The sequence below is a fragment of the Leptopilina boulardi genome, unplaced genomic scaffold (genome assembly GCF_019393585.1).
Source record: "Leptopilina boulardi isolate dan_hultmark-lab unplaced genomic scaffold, ZJU_Lbou_2.1 LbouV2_362, whole genome shotgun sequence".
NCBI classification, from domain to species: domain Eukaryota; kingdom Metazoa; phylum Arthropoda; class Insecta; order Hymenoptera; family Figitidae; genus Leptopilina; species Leptopilina boulardi.
In genome coordinates this window covers 4,295,211-4,313,766 of record NW_026137932.1, presented here as the reverse complement: position 1 = coordinate 4,313,766, position 18,556 = coordinate 4,295,211, and the positions used below count along the sequence as shown (strand labels likewise).

General features: G+C 28.2%; 3 protein-coding genes and 1 long non-coding RNA gene across 7 annotated transcripts in view; 3 read left to right on the top strand and 1 right to left on the bottom strand.

Moving 5' to 3' along the window:
• Positions 1 to 18,556, bottom strand: part of LOC127286821 (egg protein CP422-like) — a 77,049-nt gene that overhangs the window by 28,036 nt on the left and 30,457 nt on the right. The window lies entirely within an intron of this gene.
• Positions 4,176 to 10,066, top strand: LOC127286813 (uncharacterized). Of its 2 annotated transcripts, none has more exons than XM_051313412.1 (2): positions 4,176 to 4,390; positions 7,733 to 10,066. In XM_051313412.1, the coding sequence occupies exon 2, from the start codon at positions 7,810 to 7,812 to the stop codon at positions 9,655 to 9,657; it is 1,848 nt and encodes a 615-aa protein (XP_051169369.1). In that variant the 5' UTR covers positions 4,176 to 4,390; positions 7,733 to 7,809; the 3' UTR covers positions 9,658 to 10,066. The 2 variants fall into 2 exon arrangements, with proteins under 2 accessions (XP_051169369.1, XP_051169370.1); XM_051313413.1 differs by lacking the exon at positions 4,176 to 4,390 and adding an exon at positions 6,639 to 6,709.
• LOC127286822 (uncharacterized) lies at positions 10,256 to 11,800 on the top strand. Its single transcript, XR_007843793.1, has 4 exons — positions 10,256 to 10,322; positions 10,481 to 10,641; positions 10,716 to 10,840; positions 11,700 to 11,800. It is a non-coding gene; the product is annotated as an uncharacterized LOC127286822 (long non-coding RNA).
• LOC127286818 (phenoloxidase-activating factor 2-like) lies at positions 14,065 to 17,848 on the top strand. 2 transcript variants are annotated; one of them, XM_051313418.1, is made up of 4 exons: positions 14,065 to 14,661; positions 15,651 to 15,875; positions 16,478 to 16,676; positions 17,542 to 17,848. In XM_051313418.1, the coding sequence occupies exons 1-4, from the start codon at positions 14,570 to 14,572 to the stop codon at positions 17,716 to 17,718; spliced, it is 693 nt and encodes a 230-aa protein (XP_051169375.1). In that variant the 5' UTR covers positions 14,065 to 14,569; the 3' UTR covers positions 17,719 to 17,848. The 2 variants fall into 2 exon arrangements, with proteins under 2 accessions (XP_051169375.1, XP_051169377.1); XM_051313420.1 differs by having other exon boundaries at positions 16,478 to 16,671; positions 17,542 to 17,643.

Here is an 18,556-nt window from a genome sequence, read left to right as displayed (position 1 = left end):
TTTTTAACTCTTTCACTGCTGAGTATGCTTTGCAGAAATACAAGGATCAGTCAGGTGAACCGCTTATAAAAATCATTCCAGAATCTATATACAATTCATGGTACTACATGAGTTTTGAACAAGGATCGCCGTATGCAACACGATTCAATCAACTTTTTCTGAGAATCCAGGAAGTTGGAATTCGAAAACACTTTGGAGAAAAACCAAAAATCTTAAATGAACAGATGAATTTCGATTTAGAGAGAAAGGAACTTGAAAAAATGTGTAAGCTGATACGATTTTTTTTCTTTGTATTCCTTGTCGGAAATTGTTTATCAACTGCTGCCTTTCTTTTTGAGATATTTATGTCAAGAAGAAGTTTCTAAAAAGAAAGTCCTTTTTACATTTCTAATCAGAAATTTATAATTCTCAACTATTAATAAATATGAATGTAAAGGTTAAGTTTGATCATCTTTTGTATGAAATAATAAAAAAGGATGTGAAAATTTCGCATTTATAATCAACGATTAAACTGGATATGTGACGCTCAACGAGAGAAGGGACCTTAACTCAAGAGTAAATAAGGTCCCTTATTTGATAGAACGTTACATTCGTATTAATGTCCAGATTGGTGATATTCATCAGGATTACTGCAACTATAATCTACTACCTAATTGATCCTAAAAGACGACTTTTACACAACCTGAGTATTATTCCGTAGGAAACTGTTTAAAAATTTATCTTTAAATTGATATTTATTTATTTCCTTCAAAAGTTTATGAAAGATTTTTTTAAACTCACAAAAGTTATAAGAATATTTTTCAATGCGTCACCTAATATAATTACTGTTATTATCAGAATGAATAATTTATAAAATAAATACAAAAAAAAAATTGTAATAAAATAATTGTCGTTAATAATAAAATTAGTAGAAATGTTGTTTCGAGCAAACAAGTTGAAAAATTTAAAAATATATTTCAGAATTCAAAATTTTCTTGGTATTACTTATTGTAAAAATGTAACGCCCTTGATAAAAATAAAAACAAAATTGATTTATTGATTTCAACCTTTTAGGTGTAGCATTATTTTTCACTTAAAAATTGATTTTGTTTCAAAGTAACATTTATAAAGTAAAGCGGATTTTTTTTTGTTTAAAAATATATATTTGGGCAAATCCACGAAACTTTTAACTTTCAAGAAAAGAAAATTTCTTTTTTTAATTTGCAGGCACATTGATGTCACTTTGTATACACGTTTAAGTACATTTTAGCACTACAAATTTATATGCGTGATTCATTTTTAGCTCGCGCCGTCAATTTTTAACTCTTTAAACTCTTTAATGTTAATAAATTACATATAAAATTGAAAAATTCAATTTTTTTTATTTTTGATATCGGAGTGGTTTCCAAAGTATTTTCGTCCTCTGAACACGATTCTGGCACCCAAATTTGCTTAGCAAGTCAGGATTTTGAGAAAAGAGGGGGTAAAGACTCCAAAAAAGTGTTTTCAGCATATTCTTAACTTAATAAAATTTGTTTCACTCAAAATACTTAAGCGGCGTTTTTGTGTTCAAATATATGTATGAAAATGTTTCGATCACACCATAGATTGACCTGTTTAAAGCAAAAATGCAGTTGTGCCTTTCAAAAATGTATAAATTTAAATGAAATCACGATTTTTATTATCTTCTAATTGCTCCTACAGGAGTACATTTAGAGGCACATCAATGAAAAAGGTCTTAAAATTTTCGTTTTTTCATTCTCTATTCAGAAATCCATTGAACTTTTATTTTTATTGAACGCCGCACAAGATATTTCCTTAAGAAGATGTTTAATTAAATTGTCTCAAAAAGTGGCGTCACTCAATCAACCCTTCATATCTTTATTAACATTGAGGGCACACTAATGGGATAGTGAAAAAATTTTGACAAAATATCCCAAGTAGAAATGTGCCACTGGCATAGTACTGACCCAACACTGCCAGTCAGTATAACGGTACTGACTGCCGTACTGGGCCAGTAGTGGACCAACCCTGGCTGGTAACGCTGTCCAGTACTGATTTTGTCCCGCTCACCAGTACTAACGTAGTACTAGAATAATACTGGCATAATACTGGCAAAGTACTCATCCGGACTTAAAATCTCACTTTTTTACAAAATGCTAAAACACGCTTTCCAATGCAAATTTCATCCTTATTAGCTTATTACTCCCATTTTTACCACGAACAGGTAATGTGAAGCCAATAATAGTTAATGTTATTTAGAATATATAAAATATTATTAACAATAAATAATTAAAATAATAATTATCATTTATATTGATTAAATTATTTTACAAAAAATAATTTGTGTTGTAAATTTTTTTATTTTTTTAAATGCATAATATTTAATTTTTTTTACTTTGCACTTATACTTAATTTAATAATTATTTAATAATTGATATTACACATGAACAAATATTGTACTTATAACACTTAAAACTAAGAACGAAAAATCTCGCACGCATGGGGGATCGAACCCTAAACCCTTAGAACGCAAGTCAGATACGCATACCGCACAGCCGCGCTGGCTTGAAGTGCTGACTTGAAGTAGTTCACCTAATACAAAAGTTTTGATTTCAAAGTTTGTATTATCTATTGATCACGAAAATAAAATGAATTTATTCTTAAATTTTTTAAACTCATAAAATTTTTTCAATTTTTACAAAGATTTAATGAAATAAAACTGGATATCAATTTCAGTTAAATATTTTTAATAAATTATTTTTACCGTAAATAATATTAAAACAGACAAAAATGATTGATGAATTACATAATTAAAAATAAGTTAATAAAAGACGACTGTAAAATATGAATGGTGAAAAATTTTTTAAATTTAATATTTAATTATTAATAATATTTAAAAATTACAGTGAAAAAATTACATTTGCTTTATTTTTAAAACTATTAGAAAAAAATTCTCAACTTATTGTTATTGTATGCATGATAAATAACTTAATGCACATATTTCAATGAGTACTAAAATAACTAAAAAAACATAAATATATTTTATATAGGTATATAATAATACATTACAATTACATCCAAAATTTTGAGGGAAAGTATTCGAAAGAAATTAATATACATTTTTTAAAATAAAAAATCATCGTTTTCTACCTATTGAAATAATTTAAAGACTTTTTCATTTAATGTTTTTTATCACCGACATAGTACTGATTCGGTGTGAATGACAGTGTACTGCCAGTACTGGTTTTAATATTTTTTTACCTCCGACATAGTACTGATTCGGTGTATTAGTCAGTACACTGCCAGTACTGAAAGTCAATACCGACAGCCAGTATTGGATCAGTACCATGCCGGTGTTTAATTACGGCGAGCTACGGATATTTCTACTTGGGATGTCTGTTAGATATTTCCTTTGCAGCTGAAGCGATATTTTACACGCCGCAAAAGAAAATTCGTTAAGAATGTAAACTTTTCTGACGGTGTCACATGAAATTTCAGTGTTTTTTCACTTTTTAACTTATAAAACTAATTGACAAATTAATATTTTCTTCTAATATTGTACAAAAATGTTACTTTGTATATAATTTAGCAAGAAAAAATTTTATATTAAGTTTTAATTAAAAATAATATAGACTTTTAAGTGTTTGATTCAGGTGTCATAAAAGTTAAAAGTTTCGTGGATTTGCCCATTTATAAGAATTTAAATATCGGACAACCCGATGAAAATGTTCCATTTTAATTCATTATTTCACTAATATCGTTTAATTGTTTACCTTGAATGTCTAAAAAAAAATTTTAATTAGATAAAAATAATAGTAAAAAAATATTTTTTTTACTTTACATTTAAATTCAATTACAAAGAATTCTTTTGGTAAAACAAAAATATTTCTTAAAAATACGGAAATCAATAAATACTTATTTGCAAGGAATATTAAAGAATAAATGAAAAAATAACTCTTATGTTGTATGGTTATTAATTTCAAACAAAATATTAATTTGTGCGAAATAAATTTTTTTCTTATTCACATATTAAGCTACAATCAATAACTTTTTTCTCTATGTGTACACTATGTTTATTTAGTTCTTATCAACAATCCAATAATACTTACCATAGAGCGATGAAATCTTCTAATGTATAAGTAAATTTTAAAAAAGTAAAATAGCATTCATACTTATACAATACTTTGATAGGAGCTACAGAAATGCCTTTATTTTAAATGAATTCCTAAGTCAGAATAGTTGTCTAATACTACTGAAATCTTTTTTACTTCGACGTTTTGTAAAAATCATGTTACTACCAAAATTTAATTAATCAAAACATTGACATATTAATAGACTTTTATTTCGATTGATTGTCAATAACATTCTTAAGTTCCAGGAATACATGCAAGGGAAAAAAGTCACAAAGGTACGTAAATATTATCTTAAGTTTTATGCTGTACAAACATAGGTAAACCTATAATTATTTTTAATTCTTGTTAAGAATACGTCAAAAATATCTAAATTTGCATGTGGTTTTCGAATTAATTTGCAATTTTGTGAAATTATATTGTTGAAGAAAAAATGCACAAATATTTAAATAATTACTTGATCCCTTCAAATGTGATCTGAAAGTGAGTATTCAAATTGTTATTGTGACGAAATAAGTCGTTACAGCTTATAATTCCCTGAAAATAAAATGAATTTCCAATGTTTCAAAGTGGTTGTCTTTCTTCTCGAATAGGTTTTTCTCTTCTTTCTTTTGCTCAATGTTTGTGAAGTGTGACTTTTGTCAAATCTTATTAGAAATGTTTATGCACATGATTAATCGGCGCTAACAGTCGCGTGGTCAACGTCCCTTCCCGTTTTCCTTTCAGGTGCTTACATTTTTTGAGATAGCAGTTCGGACAATTGAGCAAGCCGTTTGCTCAATTGTCTAAAATGCATTCGGACAATTGGAGTGTTTGTTCAATTGTCCAATGCATTATGCCCAATCATCCGCAATATTTCTCGTGTCTAAAAAGCTGCTAAAATAATATGAAAAACTATTGAAGCATTGAAAAAACGGTAGAAAATGCATAATTCTTGATATATACAGAAAAAGAAAGTATAAAAATACCTCGCTCGAGGAAAAGGAAAGAGTTTTCCGAAAAATCACTTTTTAACTGACAGTATACTGCTGTACTTGACATTTTATGGGTAAAGAAGAGAAGATTATGATAATGAGTGACACTTCATTATCGACTCTCAATATTTGTCGAATGGTAATATATAATAGTACATTTCTTTCTGATTTTTTAAAAAAAGGAATAATTAAGCAAATTAAAAGTTATTGTTTTTTACAATTTTTACAATTTTTTATGCTGCACTAGTATCATTTTTCTTTAAATATTTCTATTCATTCTTAAATTATATATATATATATATATATTATTTCCAAAAATTTTTAAAATTTTATCTATTTGATGTATAATTATAATATATATTATAATACATAATAAAAATAATATTAATATAATATTATTAATTATTAATAATATATAATTATAATTATATTTATGTACTAAATAATTTGAAATAATTAAACTAATTTTTAATTTAATTAATTTAAATTTAAATAAAAATATTTAAATTAGTACTAAAAAAATATAAACATATAATAAAAACATAACAATAAATGAAATATAAAAGTAAGAAAATTTTTAATTCAATTAATTCAATAATTATTCCTTTTTTAAAAAATCAGAAAGAAATATACTATTATATTTTACCATTCGACAAATATTGAGAGTCGATAATGAAGTGTCACTCATTATCATAATCTTCTCTTCTTTACCCATAAAATGTCAAGTACAGCAGTATACTGTCAGTTAAAAAGTGATTTTTCGGAAAACTCTTTCCTTTTCCTCGATCGAGGTATTGTTATACTTTCTTTTTCTGTATATATCAAGAATTATGCACTTTCTACCGTTTTTTCAATGCTTCAATAGTTTTTCATATTATTTTAGCAGCTTTTTAGACACGAGAAATATTGCGGATGATTGGGCATAATGCATTGGACAATTGAACAAACACTCCAATTGTCCGAATGCATTTTAGACAATTGAGCAAACGGCTTGCTCAATTGTCCGAACTGCTATCTCAAAAAATCCTTTTTTACTGGGTACATTCAGAAAATAATATTCAGGAGTGTCTACTTTAAATGTACCATATCATAAGTCACAATTAGTTGCTTTATCTACTATGCGTTCTGTGTGAGAGCCCCCATCTTTTTTATTCATGGTACAGTCCTGAATGTTTACGGTTTTCGGCGTAGCGGTCGCGTCAAGTTAATTCTATATTTATTTTTCTTGATAACCAAAGATTAATTACCTCAGTATCCATCCACCCATCTATCTATTCTTCCAAACATCCAACCATTTATTCATCCTTCAATCTATACATCAATAAATCCCTCGATCCATTCATTCATCCATCTAAACATCAATAATTACATATGGAACTTTTTATATCTGTTATTTTCGTTCTTAATTTAACTTTTTGTATAAACCATACTGCACGAGTTTCCAACCTTTTATCGAGGATAACATTAAAAGTTATTGTTGGAATTAAAACGATAATGTTATTTTCATATATATAGCAAATAAGTTAAAGTAAAATCCAAGGGAAAGGGAAAAGCCAGGTACTTGGAGTACCTAAGCACATTTTGGGTTTAGTCGTACGAAAAGGGTCTTGCAGTTTGCACATTGTACGGTTCATTTAAGATTTATTTTAAGTTCAAGACAGATTTTAAGTTGTTTAAGTGTATAAGCCATTTTTCAAATGTTAAATAAAGTGTTAATTCATTTGATGTAATTTCCCTATCTTTTTTATCTTATACGTGTTATTATTTCCATATAACCTATCAAGTTTCAACAGTTATCATTCTTTTTTAATTTTGGTAGAGGAAACATTTGATCAGAATGACATCAACTACAGTATATTCAAGTATTAGCCAATTTCACCGAAAAAAAAAACTATATATTTTGTGCTGGGTACTTTATTTAACGGTGTTCCGTAATGGCAAGCAGTGGTTGTCTTTTAAAGATGAGGTACATTTAATTTCAAAAATATTATCCTCCCAATTCGGACAGAAATTTCAAAATCGGAAAAGTACCAGTTATCCTGAGTTTGTGTACTTTCATTTGCCTCCAAGAAATTAAAAATTTATTCACATACAAAACGACAGGAAGTAAAATAGGAAGAGTATAAACATTTGAGTAGTACAGAAATTTACCGTCTGGGGCAGCACTTGACGGTTACAAAAAATTTCTTATTTTACTTCCTGATGTCGTTTATCGTAATGAATTTTCAATTTCTTGTGCGTAAATGAAAGTACAACATTTCAGGATAACTGGTATTTTTTTTGATTTTTCGGTTTCTATCCTAGTTGAGAGAAAAATCTCTTTTAAATTAAATGCACCTACGAGTAGACAATTTTTGAAAGACAACCACTGCCATTAAGGAACACCATTAACTGATAATAGACAACCTTCTTAAAAATTTTTGACAAACAACAGAAAATAGAAATTGCGGTATCTTAATTCAAGCACAATTTTTATTAACATTCAAGGCCCAGAAATACAACGTAATTTTTAACATTATTTTTTTTTAATCCTTCAATTTTTTTTCTTAACATACACTATAGTATCACCAAATTACAGATTAATCCGAAAAACTCATAAGAATTATGATATTTCTGACGTATTTTTACCATTGTGTTTTTTTACAGATGCAAATATCTAACAATGATTCGACATACCAATAAATTTCAATGAATTTAACTTGAAGAATAGATTTCCTGTTAAAATGTGGGCTTGCAAATTATTGCTATACAACGTCATTATAATTTACTTCCAAAGCAGTGCAACGAAAACTGAATGGTTTCAGAAATTAATAAATTACATTCAAATTGATTCAAGGAAATATCAAGTATTCCTAATCTCTAACAATGATGACCTTGACAATAGAACAAATCATGTTTTGAAAATAGCAAAACACTTTCCAACTCAGCTAGTCAATTTCAATTGCTTGCAAGAATCTAGAACAAATTGCTTGAAAAATTATCACCAGTTTCCCGAAGATCCACGACAAACAAATTTGAATATCATCCTTCCATCACGGAACGTATCAAAATGCATTCGACAAACTATCGATGTAATCGATTTCTTGATCACCTTATCAAAAGGTAGAACTCGACCAAAATTTCTAGTTATCTTTTCTACAGAGAAAAACAAAGTCTCTTACAAGAAACTGTTGCACCAAATGTGGAACAATCAAGTTTTGGATGCTACTATCCTCAAGATTGACCAAAAATCATTTGTGGACAATTATTTTCTGGATAGCATGATTGAAGATGCAACAATTATCCAGTACAATCCATTTTCGAGAGCATTTACAAAAACGAGACTGTCATCAAAATCAGTGTGGTTTCCAGACAAACTTCGCAATTTGCATCAAAGCCGTTTGATGGTAGCACTTCAGAATTTTTTTCCTCTGGCCAATGTATCACGCAATGCTTCAGGACATGTAACTGAATCTTCAGGAGTAGATGCAAATATCATCAAATTTATGGCAAGAGAAATAAACTTCTCCCTGGAATTAATTCCAAACAATTATACGAGTATGGGACCGTACAATATTAAGGATCCTAAATCCGAAAAGCGTCAGGGATTAACGACAATGTTATCTAGAAATGAATTAAATATTTTGGCTAATAGTCTTGTAGGAAAAATTGTAAATGATTATATTTGGACTGAGATGAGCAGAGAAGTAGATCATGCTATCTTAAAAGTACTTGTGCCTATTCAGAAAATCAAGGTTTCAACTTGGATTATTACTGGAAGAATGATATTTACAATTGCCGCAAGTATTACATTGATTCTTTTTCTATTGATTCTAGCAAGATTTCTGAACTTAGAAAAAGATGTATGGCAATTATTTGCCCTTCTTAGAATGATCTTCACATTCGTTGCTGACAAAGAGCCGAAAAAAACTGCTGATCAGATTATCTATGTTTTCTTGTTGCTCACATCGATGATATTGTCAATGGGCATATTCGAGGTTTGTACTGATTTAAACGTTAACTATGAAACTGAGATTAAAATGGACACCTTAAATGATTTTATAAAATCGGGTTTGAAACCAATGCTTTCCAAAGGAATGAGGGACTATATGTTTCCTTTCAGTAATGGATCGGTAAGAATCATTTTAAAAAATGCTAAAACCGGAGATATAAATCAACAGGCTGTTTGTTTAGAGGAATTAGTAAAGTATCGTAACGTCGGCTGCATTGTTAATTCTGTCACTGCTGATTATGCTATGAAGAAATACAAAGATCAGTCAGGTGAATCGCTTTTGAAACTTATTCCAGAACCTATATACGATTCATGGTTTTACATGTTTTTTGAACAAGGATCGCCGTATGCAACACGATTCAATCAGCTTTTTCTGAGAATCCAGGAAGTTGGAATTCGAAAACACTTTCAGGAAAAAGCAAAAATCTTGAATGAACCAATTAATTTCGTTTTAGGGAGAAAAGAACTTGAAAAAATGTGTAAACTGATACGAATTTTTTTCTTTGTATTCCTTGTCGGAAATTGTTTGACAACTGTTGTCTTTCTTTTTGAGATATTCATGACAAGAAGAAGTTGCTAAAAAGAAAGTCCTTCTTTTTACATTTTTAATCAAAATTTGTAACTCTTAACTATTACTTTTCTCTGCAACTATTACCTACTAATTGATCCTAAAAGACGAATTTAGTAAAACCTCTGAATTATTCCGTATACGAAATTGTTTTAAAATTTAGCTTTAAATTGATATTTATTCATTTCATCAAAAGTTTATGAAATTTTTTTTGAACTCACAAATGTTACAAGATTATTTTTTAATGCGTCACTCAGTATAATTGCTGTTATTATCAAAATGAATAATTTTTAAAATAAATACAAAAAAACGTTATAATATAACATACTTGTCGTTAATAATAAAATTAATAAAGAAGGTGTATTAAAGAAACGAGTTGAACAATTTAAAAATATATTTCAGAATTTAAAATTTTTCTGTATTATTGTAAAAATGTCACTCCTTGATAAAAATAAAAGCAAAATTGAATTATTGATTTTAACCTTTCAAGTGTAGCATTATTTTTCACTTAAAAATTGATTTTGTTTTGAAATAACATTTATAGAACAAAGCGGATTTCTTTTGTTTAAAAATATATATTTATAAGAAAATATATGTTGGACAACCCGATGAAAATGTTCCATTTTAATTCATTATTCCAGTATTCCACTAATATCGTTTAACTGTTCACCTGGAATGTAAGTTTATAAATCTATTGCTAAATATTATAAAACAATACATATATGATACTACTTATTTTACTATATTATATAAACAATTTAAGTTAAAGTTGGTTTCTTCTTGTCAAATCAAAATCATTTAGAAAAATATAGGATTATTTTCCTATTGATTCTAGCAAGATTTCTGAACTTAGAAAAAGATGTATGGCAATTATTTGTCCTTCTTAGAATGATCTTCACAATCGTTGATGCCAAAGAGCCGAAAAAAACTGTTGATCAGATTATTTATGTTTTTTTGTTAATCACATCGATGATTTTGTCAATGGGCATATTCGAGGTTTGTACTGATTTAAACGTTAACTATGAAACTGAGATTAAAATGGACACCTTAGAAGATTTTATAAATTCCAGTTTGAAACCAATGCTTTCCAAAGGAATGAGGAACTATATGTTAATTAAACTATATGTAATTGTATTTGTTATTGATATTTATCAGCGTCATTCAACGTCGCCTTAGTGTCGTCATTTCAACGTTGGTGAGTGGTTTCTTGGTTAATCTTGTTTTGGGATCATTTATGCACCGATGGGTTTTCTTGGTCGAAATCTCCCTTTGGTTATTTCAGCGTAATTTCAGTTAAGTATTTTGTGTTCGATTAATGTGGACGGCGCACGCGGGTTTTTATTAACACGCGAAAGTCTACCATTATAACCTGCCAATTGATCCTAAAAGCCGAATTTTACAAAACCTCTGTATTATTTCGTATGAAACTGTATTAAAATTTAGCTTTAAATTGATATTTATTTTTGCCATCAAAAGTTTATAAAGTATTTTTTTAAACTCACAAAAGTTAAAGAATACTTTTCAACTTCGCCCTTTATAATTATAATTACTCTTATTATTATAATTAATAACTTAAAAATCAAATACAAAAAAAAATTATAATAAAATGATTGTCGTTAATAATGAAATTAATAGAAAAGTTATGTTTCAAGCAAACAAGTTGAAAAATTAAAAAATTTGTTTTAGAATTCAACATTTTCCTGTATTACTTATTGTAAAAATGTAACTTTTTGATGAAAATAAAAACAAAATTGATGTATTGATTTTATCCTTTCCAGTGTACCATTATTTTTCACTTAAAAATTGATTTTATTTTGAATAAACATTTATAAAACAAAGCGGATTTTCTTTCTTTAAAAATATATTATATGTTTATTTGAATTTAAATAGCGGACAATGCAATCAAAATGTTACATTTAAATTACACATTATTCCTTAAGATCGTTCAACTTTACAGCTCGCAAATAAAAGTTTATAAATCTACTGCTAAGGATAATATTTTATACAAATATATATTTACTATTCTACTAAATTATATAAATAATTAATTTCAGCCTAATCCAAATTTATTGTCAAATTTATAAAGTACTCTCATTTTTGTTTCCTCCTTGGGTCTTAAAATTTATGGGAAATATATGTACATGAGAAAGTATACTTTTTTAAGGTATTCCTTTATAAATGATTTTATCCTTTATAAATTTTAAAATTTTTAATTACATCCTATCTATAATTATAAAGATGTTTTTTATTCATCAAAAATTGTATCGCTCATTATACTCATACTCTATGTTACTCTATTGAATGGAAGATTATAGTAAATCATGAAATTGTATTCTGGGAAATCTACACACAGCGACAAGAAGAGTGACAAGCAGATATGAGAAAATTTAATTTAAATTAATTTAATGATAGGAAACAATTTTCGTTTTAACCTATTCGTCAATATACATTACATTGTGTCAAAATAATAATTTGTTAACAAGGAAGGTCGATCATTATTCTTGTCGCGGCTCATAATTCGAGACAATGTCACGTACGTTTAAATTAAAAAAAATAATAAAACGTAAATTACATAGAGATATATATCTATATATATAATTTTCACGTTGCGCACATATTTGAGAATAAATATAAGATTATGGCTAATTTTAAATTTAAAAAGCTTAGTTAAAAAAAACTATTTGTTCTGAAAATTTAAAAAATTCATCTAGAATATAGAAAATATCTTAATATATCAATAAAATGAACTATTACGTACTTGTAATGTTAATGCATTTTCGTTGTCAAAGTGTTATTGGTCAGATTGCGCCAATTTTTGGATTACAAAATACAAATCCTCAAGAACCACCAATTTTTGGATCTCAAAGTGGAAATGATTTGAGTATGTATAAAGCAAATTTTTAATTAAAAAAATATTAAAATTTTTCTAAACTTAAATTACAACTTTTTCATATTTTAGAAATTGGCTCTATCCAACAATGAATCTGATCATCAGACACTTAAAAAAAGAAGTCTATGTCCCTATTTTATTTATAATTAAATCTTAAATAGCGCGAATATCGCCTTTTTAAATTAACATCACGACTTATAAAATATATTATTTTTTTTTATTTTCCAGCACCATTTTTAAGCAATAATGACAGACAAATCATCAATATAGATAATCAATGTTACTGTATGCTGACTTCTACTTGTACTGGATCACCATTAATACAAGGAAAGGACAACTTTAATACTCGTATTGTGAATTATGTGAGTAGAATTTTGTTATATATTTACATATATTGTTAAGTGCACACAAATAAAATTTTGAGTCAAACAAAGTCTTTAATTAGGTGATCTTGTTAACGATCAGAATATCCCACTACTGATCCTAGTTGACACAAAATGTTCTATGTTCCAATAACATTTTTAGGAAGTTAACATCTGTTCAATTAACCTTCTGAAAATGTTTCATGACCATGTACTTGCTAAAAATGATTTAGGCACGTCATTGGAACATTAGGCGTTTTTTTACCCACTGAAATTAAATCTAAAAACCAAACGTATTTAATATAACAGTGTTAATGTTAAAAATATTCCTGGTTAAAATTTCGGACTGATTTCAGATTAAATACAGACAGATCAATCCAAATTAATCTAGAAATTGTAGGTAAACAATTCGTATTAGTTAACAATCAGTTTGGATGAAATAATATATCCGAAATCAGTCAGGAATAGTCCAAAATTGACATGAAATAAATCCGCAATTAACCCGCAACAAATTGATTTTAATTAGATAAAAAAAACAATTCAAAATGAGTCCAGAATAATTCAGAATTTTTATGTAAACTATTCGTAACAATCCGGATTAAGTACTGACACTAGTTTGGTTAATATTTGGGAATGTGGAATTAATCCGAAACAGTCTGCTTTAGAGTCGGGTTTCTGTTAACCGGAATTAGTCCGGTTAATGACAAGTAAATCCAGTCTAATCGGAAATTAATCTGGCATGTTTAATCAGTAAATCTAGAATCTGCATTCACGTTACGTTTGATCGAACTGATTTTGACTTATCTTCATTCCGGATTCACTGTGTAATGATACGTAAGGTGAATGAGTGTAAATGATGAGTAATAGTGGGAAACGAAAGAGTGTGGGATATAAATGAATAATTAGCCATGTAAATTGTGTAACGATATAAATCGTTACTTATATTGGTTGGTATTTGTTAGCGTTTTTGCCACCTCTTAATCAGTCAGCTGTTTGGTTATCTAGGTCGTTATCTAGGTTTTCCGAGAAGTTGCCGACAAAATCACCCAGGGAGAAGGATGGAGCGATAGGGGTGACCATGAAGGAAAATAACGCGCCCCTCTCATGGATCAGGGGATCTAGGGGAAGTTGGCGGTCAATTAGACAGTCGATTGTGGATCGTATTGAAGAGAAGACCCTTTCACGGAAACTCGTAATCAATTATCGCGTTACATGCTTAATTATTGTTGAATATTATTCATCCATTAAATAAATCTTCTATTCATTATTTAAGTAGTTGTTAAGTTTGTTAATTCTAAAATGAGTGTTTTCTATACAAAATTAAACTACTAACTCAAATTGAATGATAAATATTTTATCATAATTGTCGAACATATGTGTCAGGCAAATTTCGGATTTAGTTGGACTAATTCCGAATGACAATAAATCGGACTGTTTCGAACTAATTCCAAATTAGTCGGGAAACAGTCCGGAATTTTTAGCAGGTATATCGCTATGATTAAAAACTATTTTCAAGGCCCCAGATGGTTCTGATTCATGTCCAACTAATTATATACTTTGCTGTTCGGGAGTACCACAACCAACAAATCCAGTATGTGGAAGAAGAAAAGTATTAATAACTAGTAGAGTTCGTAATGTAGCACCATACGGAGCTTATCCATGGCAGGCCGCAATGTTTGAACGCCTAACTGATCAATACATCGGTGCAGGAGTTGTAATTAGTTCAACATTTATACTAACAGCAGCACACAAAGTATTTCGGTTGTAAGTAAAATAAAAGCAGTATTATTAATTACTTTATAAATAATTACACAACTGGACAAATGTTGGTTCAATCTCCTGATTTATTTGAACATCAAAATCCGCATCTATTCTCAGTAGGAATAGCGAAAAATTAAAAAGAATTGAAAAATAATTTTTTTTTATAAATTCTTTATGATACAGTTATTTAATTTTATAATTTGTGGAACACCGCTTGTGAGAGTTAATCGACAGCGTGATTTGGGATTTATGTTGGATCCTGCCCTTAACTATAATGATCATACTGCACTTGCTATCAGAAAATCGTTAAACACTCTTGGTCAAATTGTAAGATCCGATTCAGTCTTTTTTAATCTTCGCGTTCTTAAGAGTTTGTTCTTTTCTCTTGTCAGGCCTCATTTTGAGATTCTTTCTATTATTTATTCTCCTCAGTATGATTGCCAGAAATTGAGGCTGGAGAGAGTTCACAAAAATTTTCTTGAGATTTGCTGCCAGACAACTCAGTATAACTTACGACTATTTTAGTCATGATTATTCGGAATTGAGATCGATTATGAAGATACCTTCTGTTCAAAGTAGATTTTTGAAGCTTGATTTGCAGTTACCTTTATAAGATCCTTAATGGTGAGGTAGATTGTCCGACATTACTGCCCGGAATCTCGCTGTCGGTTCCATACATCTCGTTAAAAAATAGATCTACTTTTAAAGTGCCCTTTTACCGGACAAATCTTGGTAGCAACTCACCTCTCACACGTCTTTGTCGTGAAGCAAATCATGCTCAATGTATCGATTTGTTCAATAATTCAAAAAGCAGATTTTCGCAAGAGCTTTCGGATTATATAAGTCAAATGAATTAAATGTAATGATCACGCTCGTGTATTGTAATCTCTATTCTTTTCTCTTTAGATAATGTCTTTTTTTTATCTTTTTAAAGGGTATAATTTTGTAAACCCGTGTATAACTTAAATAAATAAATAATATTATTTTTTCAGAAATAATAACTTCAGAATTAGACTTGGCCTATGGACATTATCAGTTAACACTTACCCATACTTTGAGGCTAATCCCGTGTTCACAATGCAACATGGATATTTTAATCGATTTACTCTTCAAAATGACATTGCTATTATTCAACTTGATAGACCAGTTCCATTTACTAATTATGTTAATATTAATACTGCATGTCTTCCAACCAGTACTCCAGCTGCTGGCACAAGGTTCTAAATTAATTTAATAAACTTTTTTTCCTATTCCTAACCCTCGAGAGAACTGACTGGGTTAAACCCAGGCGAAATTTGAAAGTTGTGCCATTTCTAAAAACACCGTCTATATTTTCTAATGTAACTTTAGTAATTGAAAAATATCACAAATCTGACAAAGCCATCACATTTCTCAGAAATGTGACGCCCAGTCAGTGGCGTTTGTAGTCAAGCTCAGATTTGGTTCAAAATTAAATTTTGCTGCTAATCCGATGAAATGTGATGAAAAAAACAATTGATACTGATAAATTATTATTAGATTAATTAAATTCGCCAAAGATTCAGTTAAATTAAGCTTTAATTAATTAATTAGTATCAATTGTTTTTTCTGAACATGTAATAGTTTAGCAGCATAATTTAACTTTTAACCACAGGTAACCAAATTTGAACTGCATTCGGTTTCAAAATCAGGTTTTCTGAATTCGCCAGGAATCATATAACTTATAAGGCCTTATTTTCATTTCAAAATAATGGTAAATTAATATATAACTTCAATTCATTTAATGCTGTTCTATTTTTATTTAAATATTCCATAATGTTTGCTTTCTTAAACATTGCAGATGTTGGACGGCTGGATGGGGAGTAACTTCTTTTAACAGTGATAACTATCAAAATCCACTAAGAGAAGTTGAAGTTCCTATTATGGAACTCTCAACATGTGAATATAGACTGAGAGGTACAAGACTTGGAGTTCATTACACCTTAGATAGAAGTAGCTTCATATGTGCTGGAGGCGAACCTGGAAGAGATGCTTGTACTGTAATTAAATTTTTAATAATATACAATAATTCTTAATGTCATTCATTTATTTATTCATAAATTGCATCTTCTAAACTCACAGTTATATCATTTAGAAAATTTAAAATAATTAAATCGATATATGAATTGTAAATCAATAAGGAATTCCATCGGCGATTCATTTCATTTGAATTATCATATTCAGCCCCTCATTTGAACTAATCTTACAGTAATCTTATTGATATTTGTTCCAACCGTCAGTTGGATTAATTCTTATGTGGCATAAACTCCATTCGATATGATTATTTATCAAAATTTTATAACTGATCTAATTTTCATGTGGCCTAATTAATTACCTGTATCAATTCGTATTTATCTCAATCTGTACTTAATCCAATTCATATTTTGCCTAATCTTTACCAGGGTTTAATTCTGATGTAGACTAATCTTCATTTAACATAAATCCTATTTCACCTAAACTTTATTTAATCCAATCCTCATTTGGTAATTAATTACTAATTATATTAATTATAATTTGAATTATAATAAATATAATTCCGAAAATTTCATAACTTCCAATTTTTAATCTAATTGAGACTAAAATTATAGATCCAGTTACAGGGGCTTAAAGATGTATACAGTCTGTTAGTGTGTTAACAGTGATAAAAAAAAGTCTGTCATTTTACAATGTGATTCAAAATGATACAAGGAAAACTAAAAGAATTAGACTTGATAAAATGATGTGAATTTAAAATTTTTTTAATAACTTTGTTTACAATAATCTTGATAAACATCTGTCACCAGCGAGAGCTGGCAATTTAGATATGAGCGATTGTTAACGTAAAGATAAAATTTTAATTTTCCTTAAATATTTTTTTTATTTTAGGGAGATGGTGGAGGAGCCCTTGTTTGTCAAATAGCTGAAGGTCAATTTCAAGTTGTGGGTTTAACATCATGGGGTGTTGGCTGTGGAAAATTAAATATTCCAGGAATATATACTAATGTATATACATATCGTACTTGGATAAGTAATCATGTTCCCGACACGGCTAATTCTGGCTGAATACAATGAACCTAAAATCTTTATCATCAAATTATTAAATCTCTATATAATTATAATTTGTTTATAATTATGAAACTCGATGTGAAAACCTAAAGAAATTAAATTTCAAAACCATTTAATTGATATTTCAAAAGAATAATATTAATAATTAATTATTAATTAATTATTTAATTAATTAAATATTAATGTTTAAAATTTCAAATTAATTTATTATTCACAATTAAATAATAAATTTACAAGAATATAAATTAATTCTAATTAAATTTTAATTAAGAAATTAAATTAATTTTGAAGTTTTAAAAATTATTATAATTTTATATAAGAATGATGACTATTTAGATTATAAGTAAAAGGAATTTTATGTGTATAAAAAGTTTTTGATAATTATTATCATTTAATTATATATACAAATAAATTTAATTATTTTTCTTTTATATGTATATAAATGTGTGTATGCAAAATTTTAAATTTTTCAATTTTATATAATTAAATAATCCTATAAAATTATGTATTTTATAAATAATTTAATGTAATTTTGAAAATTCGTTTAAAAAGTGAATTTTGCCTCGATCTATTAGAAATAGCTTGAACTTTAGACTCCCCCTTTTGTATCCTAAGATGATCTAAGCTTCTGTTTAGCAATTGAAAATTAGCTTTAATCTTTGAAATAAAATTCTTAATTTTTCTATACAACTCGATTCGATTATATTTCCAAGCTATTGAATGCGAATTCAGGCTTAAAATATTAATAAATACCCGTGTGGAAAAAGCCACGATCTTGCCCTCAAGAGTTCGAGGGCCCATGAGGGCTGATCCATATGGCGAATCCATGAGGGGC